The 23,120-nt window shown below is 44.2% G+C and overlaps 1 protein-coding gene across 1 annotated transcript in view; it reads right to left on the minus strand.

Annotated features, from left to right (window-relative positions):
- Positions 1–2,274: 2,274 nt before the first annotated feature.
- The window catches only part of CREBL2 (cAMP responsive element binding protein like 2), a 29,254-nt gene continuing 8,408 nt past the window's right edge, over positions 2,275–23,120 (minus strand). The window contains exons 2-4 of the mRNA XM_074983681.1: positions 6,839–7,036; positions 5,123–5,270; positions 2,275–3,796 (exon numbers count right to left, since the gene is read on the minus strand). Of these exons, the coding sequence (XP_074839782.1) occupies positions 3,792–3,796; positions 5,123–5,270; positions 6,839–7,036 (351 nt within the window). The 3' untranslated portion in view covers positions 2,275–3,791. The remainder of the gene's footprint in view (positions 3,797–5,122; positions 5,271–6,838; positions 7,037–23,120) is intronic.

Consider the following 23,120-nt stretch of genomic DNA (forward strand, 5'->3'; position numbering starts at 1 on the left):
CCACATCCCACTCACATCTGCCACCCACCGTCCCCAACCCCACTCCCACCAGCACCACACCCACACATCCACCACCCACCATGCCCCTGAGGAGTGGTGGACATTAAAATAAACATTTATCTACACTATTCTTCTTAACTATGTATGGGGGTGGGAACCTAACTTGGAGGGGAGCAGGGTGCTCACTCTGGGCAGGGATGGTGGGCCATGAGCCCTGTCGGCCCCTGCAGCCCCTGCCTTCCTGGGTGCGGGGTCCCTACAGGGAGAAGAGGGTGCAGGTAGCACCAGCAGGTAATGACAGAGAGTGGGCCTGGTGGGGGCAGAGGGTGCAAACTTGGTGGGGGTGGAGGCAGGCTCAGCAGGGGTGTGGGGGCCGCTGGGGGGGGGGGGGATAACGGTGGCCGCATGGTTCCAGAGGGTGTGTCCCATGCCCTCCAGTGTGGTCAGCAGCCTCTCCCAGTCTGCCCTCTGCCACTCCATCTCTGCCTGGGCGAGCCGCAGGTGCTGTTCGGCCACCTCGGCCTGGCGCTGGCTGGCTGGGTCCTCCTCAGTCTGGGGGGGGGCGGTCCTCCAGCCATGGCACCGATGGTGCGCCACCTGGGCTGGCAGCTGGCGCCTCCGAGGGCTGCAGGGGGGCTCTCAGGGACAGCACATGGCTCTCCCCGCCCACAGATGGTGCAGCTATGTGGAGAGGACAGCATGTCAGTAATGTGCCCTGGACGGAGGGAGCCTGGCTGTGGCCCCCCCAAAGGACACTGACCCCCCCCAAGGGCACTGACCTGCCCCCCATGGGCTGGGCCTCCCATCCTGGGGGGTGCATCCAGGGGTCTCTCATGCAGGTGGCCCTTCCTGGCCTGAGGTGTGCAGGCCCCAGGTGCTGTCTGGCACTGACCAGCCACCAACCCTGTGCAGCTTGCGGTCCTGTCCACTGAAGGTGGGTGCTGGGCATCGCCGGTGGGCCACCGCAGGGTGCTGCATCCCATGTGGGGGTTGGCCTGTGTGCAGTCTGGGACCACCAGTCCTGCGTGCAGGTGACTAGCCATTGCATTGCCCCCACCCTGTGGAGCAGATGTGCACCCCTCCCTCTACATACCAGAGGGTCCCTTGGCAACATCCAGGGATGTCCGGCTCCTAGACACCCAGCTGGAGATGTGAGAGGGGAGGACGATGGTGAGGTCCCCCTCCTCACTCGACCACTCTGTGGTCCCCTCGCTCTCCTGGGTCCTCAGTCCGGGCTGCTCCTCCTCCTCCGGCTGCAGCTCCTCAGCTGAGGCGTCCAGGAACAACAGGGGAGGGAAGCTGTCCTGGAGCCCCCAGAAGGGACATGTGGCTGGAGCTGCCCCAGAGCAGCCAGTGTGGGCCTTGGACCAGGCACAGCCCTGCTGCAGCTCCTTTAGCTCTGGAGGCCCTGCCCCAGGCAGCTGAAGGCAGTGGCATTGTGTCGCTTGACCCCCATCTCATGCAGGACCACCTCCTCCTTCCACAGGCCAAGGAGGTCCCGCAGCGCCTGCTCTGTCCAGGAGGGGGCCCTTTTTACTTTCCCACCCGGGAGCCCTGCAGGGGCTCAGAAGTGGGGGGGCTGTGGGGCTGGAGCACATGTAGAGGCTGCTCCTAGCACACTCTCAGCTTCCTGCCATGGGTGTCCTGTGTGTGTGCAGCTCTAAGACAGCCAAATGAAGGGACCACAGAGCCCCACTGCTGCCGGCTAGAGCGGCCCCACACTCCAGCTGACCAGTGCCATGGCGGACCCGTATTTCGAAAAAGCAGACTGCGGAGTGTCTACACATGTACTCTTTTGATTTACAAAAACAACGAAGGGTCCAGTAGCACCTTATAGACTAACAGAAATACATGAGCATAAACTTTCATGGGCAAAGACCCACATCATCAGATGCAGGTCTTTTGACTGAGTATTTCGAAAGGGGCCGATCTTCCTGATCTAGGGTCGGGGTTCGGATTTTGACATCTGTGCCCGGTTTCTTCAATTTCCTTTTGAAAGATGGTTTCACACGTGTGGACACTCCTCCCTGAAAAAGGGCTGCTTATTTTGATGATTTGTGCACATGTAGACACAACTGTGGAGAATTTCCAAGTAGCGCCCAACAAACAAAATGTGAAAACCAATCCAGCAGCTTAGGAGGACTATATGGAGAGAAAGTCAGGGAGAAGCATTCACACAACAGCAGGTATTAGGGACATTGCATGGATTTTCCCATGAAAATATATGGCAAAGCTGTAGGGCATCAAAAGTAAATCACATCACACAACACGAAGCACTGCTGTGGCCAGCACTGTGCCCTTTTTAATTAAATTATTTGCCAGGTTCCAGGGAAGAAGGATGGAAAGAAGAAACCACCATCCATACCAAGAAGATCTTCATATTTATTTCAAACACGTTGGTTCACTGAAACATATTTTGCAATCTAGTTATAGCCTCCTGTCCCACACTGAAATCTTCCTTTATCATCAGAGTACCAAGTAGCCCCACTGCTCCTAATGGTCGGTCGGCATTTTCCACCCTCATTTTGTTATACCTCCCCCCCCCATTGTTATCGAAAAATTTCGGTTATCAAAGTAAGCTCTCAAGCAGTTCTTTTCATACCAGTGTTTGATTTGAAAATATTTATTATGTGTATTTTAATGCATGATGTTCACAATTGTTTTAATTGCTATGAAACTTTACATTTTTGAACCTCTATGTCTATTCTTGATTATTGTTTGCCCTCATCCATTTTCTGACCTACTCTCCATAATTTCTTGCAATTGGGAATATTTCAATCTGTAGAAATTAGAAAATGCTTAAAACCCTCAATTTTGTGCACCTGTTCAGAAAAAATAAGTCAAACATTTTTTTTTAAAAAAAAAAAAAAATCCAATTCTGCCAAGCCTATTTGCACAATTATGGTTTGACACCATAGTTAACAGTGTGAATGTAATTAATTAAAGCCAGTCTTGAGTTAAATGGTAACATAAGAACAAGTGGGTCTACTCCTTTATTCTACCCAGGCAAAATCTTCCACTAACTAGGGATCAGGCCTCATGAAAGTTCAGTGATTTCAAAAGTAACTGAAAACCAGTGGGTTTTTTATTTTTTCCTTTAAAATGAGCTGTTGCTACAATTCATTAGTAAAGGAATGAGGCTCAATGTTTTAGCTACTATTTAAAAGATGCAAGTAGATGACAGCAATGCAAATGACAGTATCACAAATATATATTAATAACTTCTGTGAAAATGGTTCAAAGGAGATGTTATAATGTATCCCATACACGCATAGGGCACACACAAAAATTCAACCTAATCTTGGTCTATTGATGGAATAACAGGAGCATTAGGCCTGCTATCTTTCTGCAGATTAAAAACACTTTTCACCCAAGTAGCCAGAATAAAAAGTAATAAATTGGATTATACAAAGGACAAAACATAGAGAATATTACATAGTATTAACAAGAGGGAAATTTAGTGTTACGGCTGAATTTTTGTCTTCCTCTCCCTACAGTAGCAATATCAACATCAGATGATCTTACATCTCACATTTGCTATAATACGTAAGCATGCTCCGGTTCAAGTTGAATTTCAGCCTTACATCTCTGAATTTCTCTTCATTTATGGGCTGGTGTCAAACTCTTTGGGGTAATATCAACACAGACTTTTATGGCATGACAATTAAAAAGATCTCACAAGTCCATTATACAGAGCAAACAGAAGTATGCAGCCAAATTTTATCCATTCTTTCATGGGATGCTGAGCAGAATTGGAGTCACCACAGACTTCTGTATCAACCAAACACCTCTCACCCTGAAAGAAAAAATCAATCATAAATCACAAAGACTCTTCTAAACATAGTTATGGTTTCAGCTGTCAAGAAAAATAAGACTTTTGAAACTGAATACATTTTAATAATTACATGTAAGTTATAAAACCTTTTGAAAAGCAATTCATGAAATCCACATTCCTCAGTGAATGCTATTATCCCATTACGAAAGCAACACCTGACTGAAGGATCTTAAAAATATAATTAGACACAACACCCCCTGTTAAGTAGCAGACATACAAAACGCATTCTCTCACATTTTTCCATTAGTTCATACATCAAATAAATATCTGGGATGAAAAAGGAAAAAAAAGACTTACAGCTTTTCTTTTCTTGTTTGGGTTCCCCCCACCCCCCTTACAACTGTCTAAGAACTTCTCGGACCTGATTCACCAGTGCTTTACTCCAACTGCAACCCCATGTAATTCCACTGGAATACCTTGAGTTCATTAGCATTACATTGGTGGAATGTACCAGTGACTCAGGTCCTCCCCCTTTACGTCATGCACATAAAAAACACCGGAGAACAGCTGTGCACAGAAATTAAGTGCTGGGTTTTACTACAAACCCAGACCATACTAGGGTTCAAGTCTCTGGACAACTTCTACCCCAGATCCCCCACTCCTTCCAACAGGCCTAAGGTTCTAACTTTTAGATTTATTTTGTGATAGGTGAGCTGCCCTCCCCTTTTCTTTCAATATCTCCAGGAGATGACAGCTGCCCACATGGTGATAGCAATAACAGTAGAAAGGGAAGTAGAGGAAGCAACAAGGACCAAATGCCTCTTCCACTAAGAGAAATTATACAGGCATCACTTCATTATCTGGGTTATTATCCTCCAGATCTGAAGAAGTGAGTCTGTCCTATGAAATCTCATCACCTAATAAATAATACTGTTAGTCTTTAAGGTGCTACAGGAGTGCTTTTTTTTTTTTTTTAATACCAAAGTAGTGCCTTTCTTCACATATTTTGATATCCTTCCTCCAACAATAGCCTTATGATCAGAGTAGGGCAAATACACACACAAATCATATGTTCAGTATTTCATCATAGGGAAAATGATAGCAAAGAGCTGCTCTGCAATATGTGACTCTCTTAAACATTATCACCAAGCTTCCTGGCTATTACCACTGCATGTGTTGTACTGGTTAAGTAATATCACAAAGTCTTTACACATCCCACTAAACCCTTTTGTCTCAAGGCTATAATTGATCATTTGTGTTTGTGAACATATCCTTAATGTTTCTGCCTACCATTCTGGCACTCCTGCATGAAGACTCAGTTCCTATTATCACAGGCATGATACTCACAGGGATTGTTATTGTGGGTTTCTGTCTTCCCAGACTTGGTAAGTTTGGTTGAGTTCTGCTGTGCTTTGCTTTGCTCCTCCCCAGTTAGGAGGGCTTTTATTTCCGAGGGGATTTTCCCTTGGTCCATTGCCATGCACCACTGCTTGTACTGAAAAATGCAAACATTAAAGCATTAGCAAACATCACATTAGTACAAGGGTTCTCAAATTTCCTTGCACTAAAACCCCTCCTGACAACAAAAATTACTATATGACCGAAAAAACAAGGGGGGGGGGAACGAAACCCTGAACTCACCCAAATCCCACCATCCCAGGAGATGGAGGCAAAGCCCAAACCCCACTGCCCCAGGCTCAGAGGCAAAGCCCAAGGGCTTCAGCCCCAAGGATGCCTGAAACCTAAGTCCTGCCTCCCACAGCTGATGCCTTTGTGTTCTGGCCCTGAAAAGTGGGGCCTGGACCCCAAGTTGATGGGTCTGCCCTGGGCCACAGCAAGTCTAAACCAGCCCTGATGATCCCAATAAAATGGGCTTGAGACCCACTTTGGGGTCCTGACTCATTATTTGAAAATTGCTGCATTAGCAGACAAAACAGCTGTAATTTCTCTCTACTTTCCACTATACTCATTTAAGGTTTGAATTTATGAGGCTGGAGCCTTTTATATGATTGCTGATGAGTCAAGCATGCGTCCATGACCGCATGCCTAGCCTGAGTAAATCTTGCTTCAGTAGCAGAAGTACTACTGGTAGCAGTTCCACATTCTAGACTACAGTAATTACTAAACTGCAAGTAACATTATGTGCGTTTGCTGGCATGTCATTAGCTAGAATACTCTTCCAGCTCACCACCTTCCAAAACATTTCACAGAAACAGAGACACTTCACAGTAAGTGAATGCTGGTGGATATTCAGGTACTCTGCAAGCCAGAATTATGCGTAGTTTGCCTTGCTTGCAGCCACATCAGAGACAAACACACTGTTGTTAACAGACTACAAAAAATATAAACTTTTTGTTTCTGAGGAACAGCGGGATGGGAAAGTACAGGGTACCAACCTAATTTCTGCTGGTTAGGCTATAAATAAAAATATACAAATCCCAGAAGATAAAGTAAAGGATTGTTGTTTGACTATTCACTGTTTCATAAACAAAATTGATTATCTGGGTAGCTAAGACCACAATGTAACAAAAACTAAATTTCCAAACAAAGCTTCCATTTTGCAAGCTCACTTTTGTCCACAACTTATTGTGCCTGCAAAAGTGTACATATGCCCATTTTGCACACACAATGAAAACTGGACAGCTGAGCAATCGACTACATAATCTACATATGCAAACAATTTTGTGCAGAGAGAGAAACATGCACAAAAGCTGGCTGAAAATGTCTACAAGCTACATATGACTCTATAGATGCAGGAGGCCTCCTTCCACTCTTAGAAATTATATATCTTTCCAGATATACAAAATAAGATTTTAAGATGAGACACTCATGCACAGCAGTCTCCTTGCTAATATCGAATACAAACAAGACTAACTCATAAACCTCTTCTGATACCAGGATTGAATTCAACATGCAAACTAAGCTAGCACTTAACATATCTGTTCTTGTGATCTTGACATCTTCTGACCTAATCAAGCTCTCATTTAAGTCAATAGCAAAACTCACTGACATCCAGGAGGATCCAGCCCAAACCCAAGTTTAGGTTAGAAGAAAATACTTTACCATTTCCAGCTCTTCTCTAAGTGCACAGATTGCTCTCTCTCTGCTGGACACCAGCTCTTCCAGATACTGGTATCTCAATTTCTTTCTCGCTCGGCATTCTCTCGCACTCTGTCGACTTCTCTCTAGTTTTGCCTTCAAATCTATTTTGGCTGGTTTGCGACCTCGTTTGCCTGGTTTCTTAACTTTGCCTCCGACCACCTATAAAATGACAGTAAATTAAACTTCCATTCAGTGGGGGAGGAAGGAGAGGAGGAGGAAGGAAATAAGCATGGACTTCCTCCCATTGTGCTAGGATTTGCAAAGCAAGAGTGGAACCTACCGTTGCGAAGTTTATCACGAAGGAATAAAAGTGGCAAAATAAAATCAAGGCAGCACTATCCCATCTAATTCTCTGATGCGTCAAGCATAGTACTTAGCTATTTTAATTGATACTGGATAACTAAGGAAGAAGAGAGTTTACTTTTTATTTTGGGGAGCTGATTAAAAGCAACAGAAGCAACAAGGACTTCTTAACATGAAGACACTGCCCAGGCAGCTGTACAGTGAGCTACTCCAATATGATTTGGACAACTATACTGCAGAAGCACAAAAAGATGATCAGACCTCAGCCAAGGCTGAGGCCTGTTTGAACATCAGCTGCTGTCATGGATCACGCTATGCAGCGAGGAATCCTGTCCACTAGGGATAATACAGAGCCCTCAAGTTAGAGTGGAATTTAGCATCTTAAAATCGGAGTGTATGCATTATACAATAATCCTAAAATATTATGTTTAATAAAATTACAAGACTGATCCGCAAAGGGTTGCAAAAGAGGAAAATCACAGTACTGGTCAGAAAAAAAAAAAAAATACATACATACATACAAATTATGGCTGCTGTCCAGCTGCCTACAATCTCCTGCAGACTTAAGTGCAAAAAAACACAAAAACAAACAAGAAAAACTATTCACCAATGAGAGATGTATATTTAGAACCATTTCTTGTTTCCAAATATACTTTACAAAAGGAATTACATTGACTTCTGCTTCTTAAAAATCATCCCGCTGCAAAGCCTAAATCACCCATAACAAATCAATTGTTTTTTCCAATAAATGACTGAAGTATCATCTCCATGGGGATAGGCAAGTAGATTGTGCTGTTAAGTCTTCACAACTTTGCAAGGCTGTTTTTAAATTATTTAATGATGCACAGAACAGTAATATGTAAAAGTTAATAAATTAATAAATATTTAATATGTTGCACTTTCTCTATAATTTTGATTCTTCTCTCCCCCCTTAGGCATCTACCAATCCAAATCTAACTGTATTTTAATTTTTATTCTAAGGATCTTCATTGAAGAGACAACAGTGTTAATCATTAAGATTTCATGAATGCGACAAAAGTTACCTAAGGCAACACAAAAGTCTTGCTCCTCAAAATCTAAAATACATTCCAAACCAAAAAGTTCTCTAAACCATTGCCTCACTATGAACTACTATACTACATATAGCAACTTGAATAATTGTATAGCGCTACAGCATTTTATTAGTTTACAACTACATAATGTACCATCTTCCAACTCAAAGGATATATATTTCAGCTCTTTAGAGCAGGCACAGTCTTTTTGTTATGTGCTTAGAGAGTACCTATTACGGTGAATTGGGATTTCTTTTAATACAGCAATAAAAATAAAATAATAATGCAGTATCATAGAAGTGCAGCAAACTCTGTGACACGGATCATGCTACACAACAGTGGGATATCAGAATAAGCTCTATTTTTTTCCCCCCCCAGAGTGTGCCACAGGTTCTTTGATGTTCAGCATCTGAAGTATTCTGCCAGTTTCGCATGAAGTTTCATACCTGCTATAAGCCCACACACACGCTTATCCTCAACAATTTTGTGACATTCTACGTATGTGCCAGAGAAGAATGAAGGGCAAAGTTGACCCTGATGTTATTTGAAACCGTGGCTTCAGGAGGTCCATTCTAACTCTAATGCACCACACTTACATCCTCTTATATCTGATTCATTTCAAAAGGATCTGATGGGTTTTATAGTTACCTGGTAATTTGGGTACATTTCCATTCCTAATATTCTCCTTTTCCTCTCCCGCTCCAGTCCCAACACTGCCACTGAATATGCACTCGGTATAAAGTATCCAGCACCCATTATTGAATTTGGAGAATCTATTTTAAATGTATCACACTAGAACATTTAATACAGGGTCCAGAAAGGACTCACTTCTCTGCAATTTACGTCTCAATTCCCTTCCCAACATATTTTTCTTCTAATGCAGAAGGTGACTGGACTTCTTTCAAACCTGATACTGGTGCTATTATGTGGGGTTGCCTTGCAAATGTTTTACTAGGCAGACAGGCCATGCTATCAACCAAAAATAAACTTGTGCTTTAGGGTGATTAGCATCCCCCAGTTTGATGAGCAGAGCATTGGAGCTTTCCTCTAAAGTACCTTCATGGATCACCGGTTTGATTTGCCCAGATTCCAAAAACCTGTGAGGAACACACTCATCACTTGCTATACGGGCACAAGTGGTTCCCAACTTTCTGCTTGTAGGCAAAAACTCGTAAGAGGGACACTAAATTACCATTAAATGCACATTACAGTTCTGATTGGTGCCTTGTGCTGCCAACTCGGCGAAGGAGTGCAGCATGTGGCACTGCTTTTGAAAGGTGAGTGAACCCTGGATTTTCAGGGTGGGGGGGACTTGAAAGGGTTAAAGGCTGGGGGCAGTTTGGGGCCATGAGAGGGAGGGAGGGTTAAAACCTTGTGGCAGCTCTGGTGAAGGAGGAGGTGGCGGCTTGTTCTTTCGGGCTGCACCAGTGGTACCTGGGGAGAGCGGTGCGGAGGGCTGAGGGGTTCAGAGACTGGGCTGGGGGAGTGTTGGGATGGGGCCAGGCCAGGCTGTGTATGGGGAGCTGCGGGCCAGGGGAGTGTTGGGAGCAAGCTGGGCCAGGTGGGCTGGGCCAGAGGGAGCTGCAAGCCAGGGGGTAGGTGTTAGGAGTGGGCCGAGCCAGGGAGTACTGCAGGACTGGGAAGTGTTGGGAGAGGGATGGTACGGACAGTGCAGGGGGAGCTATGGGGTGTGGCTGGAGGCACCTGATAGCATGGCTGCTGGCACCCCGCTGCACAGTCAGAGCCGCTTCGCAGAACACGGCTGGCCCACCATGTGGCGAGAGCCATTTTGATGTGCACAGCTGGAGATACTGGCAGCTTTTCCAGGCTGCACCAGCAGCAAGTAAGTCCTTAAATTACGTGAGGGTGTGTGTTAGCGGACCAGGCCAGGTGGGTGCTGGGAGCAGGCCAGGTCGTTGCGGGGGGGGGGGGAGGGGGGTGGTGGCAGCGGGCCAGTGGAGAGGAGGAAGGTTCATGCTGTGGCTGGTTGGGGCCATGGAGTCAGCGGAGGGTCGGGGGAGTCAGGCTGCGGTGGGTTGGAGCAGCGGGGGGTGGGGGAGGGAAGGCTTGTATTAGTGGAAGGGAGTTCACTTGTCTAGTGAACAAAGGTAGGTATGTGTGTCCCTCGTTTAAGCAAGTACTCATAAGTAAAGTACTTATTTAACAAGGGATAAGTGTACTTCAACTAATACTGTACCTTTAGCTTGTGATGCAGATGCAGCAAATTACACATCTACTGTATTTTTCTTACAGGCAAGTGCTCAAATAAGCGTTTGAGTTACGGAACATTTTTAATTGCACAAACACTGGAGAACAAGTGTTATCTAGGATTATCAACATAAACTTGTTCTATATCATCAAGCAGTAAAACAATTTATAGCTAAATGAAGTAAATGTTCTATAAGAAGTGGATTAGACAACAGAACTCATTCTACATGCAGTGAAATGATTCAGCGATACTTGGTAGCCTACTCCTAGCCCTCTCTATTGCCTTTTTGTAATTTATTCAGAATTGGCTACCTGTCCTGAACAAACGGGGGAACACAGTGTATTTCATAGACTGCTACTGGTTTTGGAACAAATAAATACAATCAAAAGATCAGAAGAAGATTCAAATCTTTGCTAAGTTTAAGCGTACAACATTATTTTAAACTCTAAATTCCATATACCTTACCTATGACAAAAGACTCCAAAGCACAAATATTTAAAACTTCATTTTAAAATTAGCATACAAAGGCCCAAAGGAATAAAATTCATTCTTGCATTCCTATGTTGTTCTCACTATGCTGTACTTGCAATAAATTTAACCCCAGGTGAATAAAGTTTTGTAAGCCCCTTGTCAGACACATTTATAATAATTGGTTGGTTTCCATGCAAACTAAACATTTTGTTTACTGCAATAATTAAGGCTTGGCTATTTATTCCAATATAGGTAACTTGCATAATGGTTTATATGTTTCAAGTGATACAGGAGTTTATCAATAAATAAGAGCCTCAAAGTCCATTATTTCTTTTATCTATCATCCAAAACACAATCATACAACTGGTGCATTAATTTTCCCAAAAGGAGGTTTCAAAGTGTTGGGGTATTTCATTATCCTGGAAATCACATTTTGAGGATCTGAGCATCAGGTTTGCATCACTTGTGACTTTCTAGCACTACGCACTCAAGTTAACATGGTGCGTGTGTGTGTGTGTGTGAGCGAGAGCAAGAGATGGAGAACCATCAAGTTTATAGTGTGGAAATCACTTGGATAAGACCTTAAACCCAAGGCTCTGTCTGCTCTGAATGAAAATTAGGATCCTGCTTGTTTCCGTAAGAAGAGAGATTTGTCTTTGTGTTCTTAACCAAAAGCTCACCTCTTGTACTTCTGCGCAACGTACTAGCTGGCTCCTGCCATCTTTCCTAGGAACAGCTGCATTTCAGTGGCATACATGCACATTTTATGAGGCAGTTAAGCTTATCCTGTCATCTTGACGGACCCCCTACTCATGCTACACAGCAGTGATCACTTGAGCCACCCTGTACACACAGCTCTGCACTCAAGGGGCAGGAGAGCAAGCTTACCCTCTAAGGTCACAGCACCCCTTGCAGTTAGCCGCCAGCATTCTGGGAATCTGACTTGAGAGTGATATTAAAAGTTCCACAATATTCTAATCTCTCTTCTCCAGGAAGAAATGTCAAGGTTCCAATCCACACGTTTTCACATGATTTGATGCCACTTCGCACCATCAGGTGATTTAATTATAATCCCACGACCACAATCGACTTTTTTCCCCCTTGGGAACATGGAACTTTTTTTTCTTTACTGTAAATTTGAGTGACGTGTCTAGAGAAAAAAATCTTGGTTAAATCCTTTGTATTACTGTCTCTTCCTTGACTTCTAGTCATGTTTACTTAGGCTACATTTGCTTGACACTTTACTGAGCTGCAGCTTTTTGGCTTATGAATGTGAAAATACAGCCCACCAGCCTAGTAAAAGTTACAGCACTCTAAAGCGCAAGTGAAAAACCAGGCTACAGTACTGAGAGCCACTCCCAGGAAAGTTAGCTACTCTCTTCATGGAAGTGATTTAATTAAAGCAGTGGGAGATCTGTGGCCACTGCAGGAGCAGTGGGAGAGACTTTCATTTTAAAATGCTGCTGTGGCTGCACTTTAATTTTAGAAGTGTAGACAAAACCTACGTTGCTGGGATAGCAGAAAAAAACATAAGAGCACTGTAAGATGAATCCAAGCAAGGAAGAGAGAAAAAAAATTCCCAAGTTCCCTTTATATCTGCATTAGTATACTATCTGGAATTATCAGCATCATTCAGCAACTATCTTTTCAAGCAGTCATACAGGATCGAGAACCAAAATAAAAACCATCATTAGTAATAATAATACATCTGTTTCTCATATGCAGTGTTGTCATAACCCTGCTGGTCACAGGATTTTAGACACAAGGAGAGTGAGGTAATGTTCTTTCTTGGACTAGCTTCTGTGGATGATGCAGAGTTTTCAAGCTTGCACAGAGCAGAAGAGCTCTGTATAACTCTCTCACCACCAGAAGCTGGTCTCATAAAAAGATATTCCTCCATGCACATTATCTGTTAGTCAGAAATCCAGAAAACTATGTTGCAGTTAATCCATTTACAGATTTCAGAAATCAGGGGAAAATGTCTTCTTCCCTCTACCAAGGTCTTAATATCACTCTTGCTTGGGCAACGTATCTGAGTTTAGGGCATAACTACTTGGCTTGGGAGGGATATGAACACAGTAATCAGCTTGCTGGCAGGAGGAAAAACGGCAAAAGAGCAATGGGAAGAGATGTGGCAGATACCTAAAAGCAGCTATGTGAGACTACAGAGGGAGAGGTGTACGAATTTCTCACTGGAAAAGACAAACAGAGTTAGGAGAATATGAGCACTGGTGGGGAAATTAAGTGTTGAAGCACACTGATAAGGTAATGTTGGAAAGCTGGCACTGTGCCCGAGGCACTTATGCATTGTACCTGGGTGGCATTTTAGGGATCAGTCAAAGTAGTAAGAGGTTCTATCACTGCCTGCTCTATAATCTTGTAATCTGCAATCCTTAATACTATACTGCAACGACTCAGAACCCTGACACCAACAACCACCCCACAAGCATAAAGGTCTCAACCTGGCTTCCAGCCCAGTTACTCCTTCCAGGTTGACACCAACAGTCCTTCCAGTCCCGAGTCTCCCTGAATTTGTCCACCACAAGTTCTTCACCACCAGGCATTTGAACATTTACCCTCTTGCTCATCATGCCCGGAAGATGTCAAACCAGCCCTGACACTTGCTTTGGCACATTCACTCCACAGTTGCACAACACAGACCTCCTTGGGATAAAAATAAACAAAAAGGTTCATTTAACAGAAAAAAGGTCACAGATTTAAAGGAAAAAGCAAACATATGCAAGCTACACAGAAAACAAAGACAACCTCAGGTTTTACACTTTCAGACTCAATCAACTCCCTTTTCTAATACAAGTTACCTATTTCTGCTGAACAGTTTCCAGGTGTTTCAAGGATAGCGCCTGTCAGGTGACTGCCCTGTCTCTTCTGGATGCTGCTCAGGTCAAACCCCTTCCATTTCACTACACCTGTTCAAAGTGGAAAAAATCTTTCACTCTTGGTTTCCCAAAACTGGGAGTTTCTTTTCAGTTTCAAGTTCTTTTAATGGTTTTCCACGACTGTGCAACTGTAAATGCTCAAAGCTACTCTCCTCTAACACAGGAAATGGCCACTCCTGCTTGGTTATTCACCCTACCACTGTGAGGTGGAACTGAATGCTACACCACAAATTATGAGCACAATTTTATACAAACTCATAGCCATTCTGTATATCTCATAATGATCATCAAGTAAGAGATCTTACTTTACATTTCTATGACACAATAATGTTGCATAAAGACTCAGCTGCTTATTCTTTGGGGTTCACAGACCTCTTTCTCAATACAACGTGTCACTGCCTGTCACAACCAGTTCTGTGGATTAATACAGGACTGCACTCCCTGTAGTCACCAGCCCAACATCCATCAGCAGTTCCCAAGACACTTGAAAAGACATTATTAGCTACTGAACTGTGCAAATGCCATTTCAGCCAGTAGCACTTGAAGTTTAAAAAGGGTTATTTTTATACATTCAAGATTCTCTAGAATGGGGGCTGCATGTCACACAGAGTCTGTGTGAAAATTAAAACTGACAAACACACAAGCAGAATGTTGTACCTTATATGGTGATTCAGGTACTTATGAAGTACAATGGCTAGATGTACAGACATGTCAACTCTAGCAATGAATCTGAATAAAATTAAGCCTCATTCATAACATCACAGTTTAAAAAAAAACAAACCAAAAAAAAAAAACAAAACACCCCTCTCCAAAGTTGTGATTTTTTCCCAACTCGAGCACCTTCTTATGAGTTTCAAGTCAAACAGGACTTACCAGCACCCTAAACATAGGAATGTGGCTGTCCCACCTGGTAGCTAATTCCAAAACAATCTGAAAGACAGTGAGACTTCATTTATATCTCAGAGAAACAAAGCTATCAAGCTAACAAGTAGCTACACTCCAGCAAGAAAAACTCAAATAAGCAAGTAAACAAACTGGGGAAAAAAAAATCCGACATCTGAGAGTTCTAAAAGTGAGACTTAATTTTACTTAAAATCTTGTCAGCCTCGGAAGTGGTAAAGGGGACCCCACTTCAACCCCACCAGGCCTGGAGAGGGTACTGAACAGAGATGAGGCTGGCAGCTGCCAGGAGGTTGAAGTAAGGAGGCAGCAATTGAATGAGCTAGGGCAGGGGCACACACCCCCTCAGGAGGGGCAGGAAACTTCATAAGTGGGAGGCGCAGCACAATCACTCCCCAACCTTAAACCCCCCAAAAGCCACCACTGGCTCCCATGCAGCCACCACTGTCACAGAGGGAGTTTGGCATTACTTCCAAGAAAGCACTTGAGCACTCCCTAATACAGTACAGCACTTAAGCATATGTTTAAGGTACATCTACACTTGGGAATAAAGCAAAAATTTATTAAAGATGCCTTCATAACACTAGATTTTATAAAGTAAAAGTTGAGTGTCCGAAACTGCTCAAAGTCAACTTAGTGTGTCACCATTAGATTGCCTAAGTTCAACTGTGGCAGCAGAGCATTGTGGGTGCCTATCGCACAGTTCCTGTTCGCCCATTGCATTCTGGGATTCTGAGACAGTGCCTTGTGGGGAAACAAGAGTCATTCTGAGTTTCTGACGCCATCATCCCAGACTGCATTTCCTCACTTCCTACCGAAAAGGAATGGAAGAGGGAATTTTCACATTGCTTTTACATTAACTACCACCTGCCATTAAAAAGAACAACATGGATCCTGAGATGCTTCAATGTCTGGTGCAGTGTTTTGTGCTGATTTCCCACACTGCAATGCAGTATATTCTGAACTTAATGTGCGTGGAGAATGAGTGGCTTATTAAATAATATTTATTAAATAATATCGGTAGGTATTTCATACTAAAATAAATGTCCTCCCCCAGAGCCAGGTACCCCTAGCCCCCGCAATTCTAATTCAACGCCAGCAACTCACCAGAGCTGCCTGGGCTGCTGCTGGAACTGCTGCCGGGGTGACCATCTAGGCCACCACAGGGGCCGCCACACAGTTCACCCACCAAGCAGTGGGGTGTATGAGCAAAGCACATGGCACTCACCATGTGTGACTCTCAGGAGGAGCCACATTCACCACCAGTGTCCTATTCGCCACATGTGGCAAATAGCGAACGTACGGACATCGCACACCTACAGAGGCATAATTTGGCCCTCTACGTAACAACGTATTGTGGGAACACAACTTTGGTTTCACGGTTCTTACCACATTGTACCATGCTCCCAGCATTAACGGACAATGTCAGGCACTGTTCATCTATAAAGGCTCAGAAACACTACACCTGTGATAACAGAGGCGGGGGGGAAAAAAAAAAATCTGTGTTCACAAGCTCGCTCTCGCTCTGCAATGGTAAACAAACATGTAATAAGCCACAAGCCCCAAAAATACAGGTGATAATACCTACCAAGTCACAGTATATCACTTACATGAATACAAATATAACCCAACTGTACACATACAGGAGATTCTGATATTATGGCACATTTCTTGTTTCACATTGCTTAACTGACATCCATCTAATTACTGGACCTGAGCCACTGAGTGTTTAAAGTCCTGTCGTCTCCGATAGGCCCAGTTTCCCAAATCACACACAAAAAGGGCCATCCAGTCTGAAACTGATAACTAAAAAATGTAAGTGTCCAGTTAACATATTTTTATTGACTCTTAAATAGTATAACCACCAATGATTCCCTACAAAGTTTAATGTTTTATCATGTAAAAATCTTTATAGTACACTATATATTTATACAGTATGTTTTCTGAGACACACCCCCATTACTAAAAATAGGAATTTTAAAAATTAAAGACTTGGGTCAATCACTACAGTGTTAGTATGTTGTACTGCCCACCTGGAAATGTAGTACACCCAATTTCAGTACCACGATCCAAAATGTCTAGCATTACCCTGAGTGCTTCCTCTTGCCCAAAAGTCAGAAAGAACTGTGACGTGACATCAACATGTTACACTAGAGAGAGTACACACCATTCAATTGCTTATATATTCTAAAAAAAAAAAAAAAACATTTTTAAAAAGCCACAAGTCAAAGCTACTTTACATTTAGGTTTTAATCTCAAAGCAAATATCATTAAGAATGGTTTACATTGCTATACATTCATTTCATCCAAAACAGCCAAAGGCACTTACAAACTATGACCCTAAACCTGAAGCCACATATCCTGAAAAAGCTCCAACTGCTAGAGAAAACAGCAGCTTATCTCCTTAACAACCCAGGTTGCTATGAATACACAGCCCAATGCTACACTGACTGCTCAGTAAACAAGAGTGCAGTTGGAATCACAAGAGGGCCCTCTAAGTGCTTCATAGGACTGGCCTTAATCGCCTGGGCGATCAACTCTCCCTCAATGTCCAGAGTCTCCCAAAACCACTAGGTATCACAGCAACAGTGAAACTGTTAGGAGTCTCATGAATGATCAAGAAAAAAAATTAACAGGAGTTTAAGCTAGACCAGCAATGGGCAACCTTGGCTAGCAAGTAGGCTGCACAAGTGTGGGGGGGCCACAAGACTGTCATAACTAAAATGGTCTCCCAGGATAGGGTAATTCTGCTGGGCTTGTGTACCTAGAATTTGTGGGATGTGCAAACTGAACCTGGAAGTGCTTTGGTTGGATAAAGCAGGAGCACACAGCTCTCATAGTCAATACTGAGTGGAATCAGAACACACCTCACTTCATAGGCTTGTCATCTTAGTAATAACTGGTAAGAAAAAATTACACAGATGGAAACCAGTGGAATCTGTCACTCCTGTACATGTGTAACAGTAAAGAAAATAACTTGCAGACTACACACAGAACCATGATGGGCCACAGGTTGCCCACCACTGAGCTAGACTACATAACTCACTTTCATTAGAGACATGGATGACTGCTGGACTCACCATTTAGAGAAAGGCAGGACACTAATGTCACCAATTTAGCTTTCCCTCAAATCCATCCATACCCAAACAAAGAAAAAAATCCTTATAAATTAATTTAGCTATTTCACCTCCAGCCTCTGAAGGCACACAGACTCTAGTGATGGGGACTATACAAATAAGCACCTGGAAAAACCCTTCTTCCTGTACAGACTCCCACCGCACTGAGCTTTGTTATGTATTGTGCAACCTGGATTAACAAAAATAGTAAGATCACTTAAAATTAATGGAACTCTCCACAGATCCATATCTATGGTCCCATTTGCAGGATTGGAACCCATAGGATTTACATACAGAAACAGTCAGCTTTGGGATACACTGCAGCAGTCAAGCAGTACTGCACTTGTACACAGGAACAAAGCCTAATTTATTAGAAGCACTGCAGGAACCAATGTCTACAAAAAGTAAACAAGACTTTTTTTTTTTTAAAAAGCTCTACTGGTAAAACCGATACTCTACGATTCTTCAATTGGCAGCTTGAAGGCCAGCTCCAACCATGAATTTCTTGTTATGCCACAAGGTCACCTCCCTGTCACACTTACCTGGGAAAAGAAGGTGAAGAACCTCTAAAAACTTCCGCCACCCTGGCTCTGAAGGGGGATCCCACAGGAGACCCCACCACCCCTCACCCTGGGAGAGGAAGGTACAGCAGGAGAGACAAGGGCCACAACTGACGCAGGACTGAGAGCTGGGCAGAGGCTAGAGTGTAGAACTGACAGGGAGCAGGGGCAGAACTGATGGGGGCTGGACAAAGGCACCAGTTCATTTGTCCTCACTTTGTCATACCATGTATTTAACATAGACACCTTTGTCTGCATTTAAACACAATGGAAATAGAATGTGTTGACACTTCAAGTTACAGTGGTACCCCTTTAATCAGACATTTATGCAACATAAACCGAACAGTAAGTCAACATGCTTTCATTAGTTAACTTGAACACATGCTGTGCAATACTTTGTTCAGGAGAAAAAAAGAGAAAAAGAGCTAATGACAAAAGTTCAGGTAATAAAAAGGAAAAATTGATGTCCATTTCTCATGGGTCTAATTTCTAATATTAACGTCACCACTTTAATATAATCAATACAAATAGCACGCTGTTAGAGAAGTATTAGTGTACTAAGATAATTATTTGTCTGCAGGATTTCACTGAAATATTTTGGAGATTATTAAATACAACCTACCACACTACCCTTTGAAAGATTTCAACCTCCAGCCAGTGACAGAATCACTAGATGGCAACCACCTGAACAGCTTTTTGGCCCTTGGCAGTGTCCTTTGGCCCATCAGCATTTGGACACTGACTTGTCCACCCAGCAGAAAATGTAATTGAATACCAGTGTTATATACAGAACTGCATCTGAACAGAAGATGCCATGGAGCACACATTTTCCAAACTTGATATTAAGATCAATATGGTTCACCTCTTTGATTATTTCCAGAGTATCCTACTATAAAAGTCATATACATTGTAAAATACAGAAGCATAAAATATATTTAAGGCATTACTGGTTCTGATCTTTTATAACTTACAAACACAACTGTAAACTAGTGAAGTATTTTTACTTAACTCCAGAATTTGAGCCCATAAGTGAGGGGAGAGGTGGGGGATAAGGGGGGCTGAAAACAAAATGTATAGAACAGAGTGACTGAACTCTGGTGGATGCAGCTATAACATGACCACTCCCATATGGATGCAACTTTAATCATCTCAGCTTTTTTAAGGAAATTCCTTTCCCAGGCATGGCGATTCAAATCACAGGTGAGACTGGAAGTGAACCTCTAAGATCACCTACTTCAATCTGGCAACAAGTAGAAAAACATAACTCACTGGAACTTTTAGCATAGTGCTTCCCAAAGTTTTTGGCATCACGGCCCCCCTTTTGATTTGAGAGACCCTCATGCCCCCACCTCTTCTTTACCATCATCCAACCCCCTTTTTCAATAAAAAATTCAATTCGTAATTTAAAATAAACACAAAAATCTGATATAAAAATGTTATTTAAAATTAAAAATACACCACAAATAGTTTTTCTTGGCCCAAAAAATTAATAAAAATGTAATTTAACATCAGAAACAGCAGAAACAAAATAAATTTAACGTGAAGGATGATGATGCATTTTCTTCACAAGTTGGGAAATCCCAGGTTTGAAAGATGAAAGTGCACAACGCAAATTGTTTTTAACATCCAGTTGATTTCTTTATTTAGTTTTTAATGTGACTAAACTTGAAAAGCTTTTTTCCACAGAGATATGTTGACAAAGAAGGGAGCTCCCAAAGAACAAGGGGTGAGCAGCGAACAGGGGGCAGCAGCTAACAGGGAAGGGAGTTTGCCTCTGGGTAAAGTGTCCTAGAGGAGCTTGGGGGAGTGTGGGATTTGGGGGGCTGTGTGGTGACCTGGTGGGTGAATGTCTGTGTCTGCAGCTTGATCAGCTGCCTAGGTACCTGAGCTTGTGCTGTGCAGAGAAGAGCAGTTTGCAAGGTGTGAACTGGGGGAGTTCCCTGCCAGGTGAGCCTTCAAGGGCTAAAATTAGACTGGAGGCAAGGCTTTGAGCCAGGCCTGACCAGCTGGGAGCTCTCCCTATAAGAAGGGAGCTCCCAGCAAACAAGGGAGTTTGCCTCTGGGAGTTCACTGAGGGAGGAGCACCGTGTTTGTCCTTTTCAGGTATGATGTTCCACCTGTGCCCTGCAAGGCAGCACTACCAGGAAAAGGAGCCTCTGAAGAGAAGAGCCTGAAGAGCGATGGGGGAAGGTGGACCTGGGGGCACTGAGAGCAGCTGAGGGGAGAGGGGCCAGTGCAGTGAGGAGGGCGGACATGGGAGCAGATGGGGGTAGTGGGTTGGGAAGGGTCCTATGGTGATGGTAGCTGTGGGGAGAGGCGGTGAAAGGTGGGGAGCAGGGTCCTGGGGATATGAGGTCATTGCTCTGCAGGGAGCTGTGGTGACTCGTGGCAACAGGGAGGCATGAAGTAGTTGGATCCTTAACCACATTCTCCACACCCCACTGCCTTGTGGGTTATCCTGGGAAGGAGAGAGGCTAAGTGAGTAAACCCTGACAGAAAATCCGGAGTGGAGTCCGAAGGCGGTTCGGTGTCAACTTCTGGCACTGTCCCGGCAACTTCTGCAGCTGAGCTGGTACCAGACATGGAGGTTATCCTCTCCTTTGGACTATATCAGTAAAGCCGAGAGGGGGACACTGGTGTCTGGGCAGCCCAGAGTCTCCATAATAAGTGCCCAGGCTCACGCCCAGAGAGGTACTCCGGCATCGCTGAACAGCGTTGCATCAACACAGGAGGCAACAGATACCGGTTATAAGCTCTTGCTCGATTGGCGTAGAGAACGAGCGCCAGGGGTTGCCTTCGACGGTGGGAGAGATCCTCGCATCTCACTGGACAGTCACCGCCCGCCTCAAGCTGGGCAGCCCCCAGCCAATAGGGTACTGTCCCGCCACAGTTCACCTGCCTCGCTGGGTGCATGAGGCTTAAGGTTCCTGAACCTGACAAGTGACTGAAATTTGGGCACCAGGCAAACCAAGAAGAAAATCAACAAGAAATGAGAAACATCAACAATTTAAGCTTGCTTGCTGGAATGTGCAGACCATGCTGACCGGCTTGACAGAAGATCTTCAGGCCATCAGAGACACCCGCAAGACTGCTGTCATCAACGAGGAACTGAAGAGGCTCAGAGTTGATATCGCTGCACTGCAAGAGACGTGACTCGCAGATTCGGGATCCCTAAAGGAAAAGGGCTACACCTTTTTCTGGCAGGGTAAAGCCCAAGAAGAACCCAGAGAGCATGGTGTTGGCTTTGCTGTCAGAAACACCCTTCTACAAATGGTTGATTTAGTCATGGGCAGATCAGAAAGACTTCTTCGGATCACGCTTCAAACTTGCGCCGGTCCTGTCCACCTGATCAGCGCTTATGCTCCAACCCTGTACGCCACACCAGAAGTAAAAGACAAGTTCTATGACGTGCTTAGTGCTGCTGTAGCGCAAATACCTGCTCGTGAACAACTGTACATCTTGGGTGACTTCAATGCAAGAGTTGGAGCTGATTGGGCCTCATGGCCTTCCTGCTTACGACACTTCGGTGTGGGAAAAATAAATGACAATGGACAGCGTCTCCTTGAACTGTGCTCGTACCACAATCTGTGCATCACAAACACTTCTTCCAAACGAAGCCACAGCACAGAGTGTCGTGGAGACACCCACGCTCGAAGCACTGGCATCAACTAGATGTGGTCATCACTAGGCATAATAACCTCAAAAACGTCCTTCTGACACACAGCTATCATGGTGCTGACTGTGATACAGATCACTCGCTAATCTGCTCCAAGCTCAAGCTGAGACCCAAGAAGCTGTACTGCTCTAAACCTGCTGGAAGGCCCCGCATTGATACCAGAAAGACGGCAAACTCGGAGAAAGCTGAAAAGTTCAGAGACCCTCCAGGAAAATCTGCGCAGCGGCCCTGGGGGTGCCAATGCGACATCCAAATGGCAACATCTGAGGGATACAGTTTACAACACAGCCTTGTCGGTGTTTGGAAGAAGAGCTAGAAACATGAACGACTGGCTCGAAGCTAACTCCGATGAGATGATTCCAGTCATTGAAAAAGAAGCGCGCTGCACTCCTGGAGTACAAACACTCACCAAGCCAGAGTACCCAGGAAGCACTTAGAGAGGCCAGAAGAACAGTATAGCAGACAGCCAGGCGCTGTGCCAACAACCACTGGCTCCAGCTATGCAGCAGCATCCAGACCTGTGCCGACTTTGGTAATCTCAGAGGAATGAACGAGGGTATGAGGAAGGCATTAGGACCCACCCAGAACAAGATGGCACCTCTGAAATCCAAATCTGGTGAAGTCATTGCTGACAAAGCCAAACAGATGGAGTGCTGGGTTGAGCACTACTCCGAGCTGTACTCACGCGAGAACGTTGTGGTTGACACAGCCCTCGATGCTGTCGAGCTCCTACCAGTAATGGACTAACTGGACCAAGAACTGACTGTGGATGAACTGAAGAGAGCCATCGACAGCATTGCAGCAGGAAAGGCCCCTGGTGAGGATGGTATACCACCAGAGGTAATCAAATGTGCTGCGGACACACTCCTGGAACCCCTACATGAGCTACTGTGCCTGTGCTTGAAAGAGGGTGAGGTTCCACAGGATATGCACGACGCTAACATTGTAAAGTTGTATAAGAGCAAAGGAGACAGAAGTGACTGCAACAAGTACCGTGGAATCTCCCTCCTAAGTGTCACTGGTAAACTGTTCGCTCGTGTCATCCTTGGCAGACTCCAG

This window comes from Carettochelys insculpta, chromosome 1 (genome assembly GCF_033958435.1).
Source record: "Carettochelys insculpta isolate YL-2023 chromosome 1, ASM3395843v1, whole genome shotgun sequence".
Taxonomy (NCBI): domain Eukaryota; kingdom Metazoa; phylum Chordata; order Testudines; family Carettochelyidae; genus Carettochelys; species Carettochelys insculpta.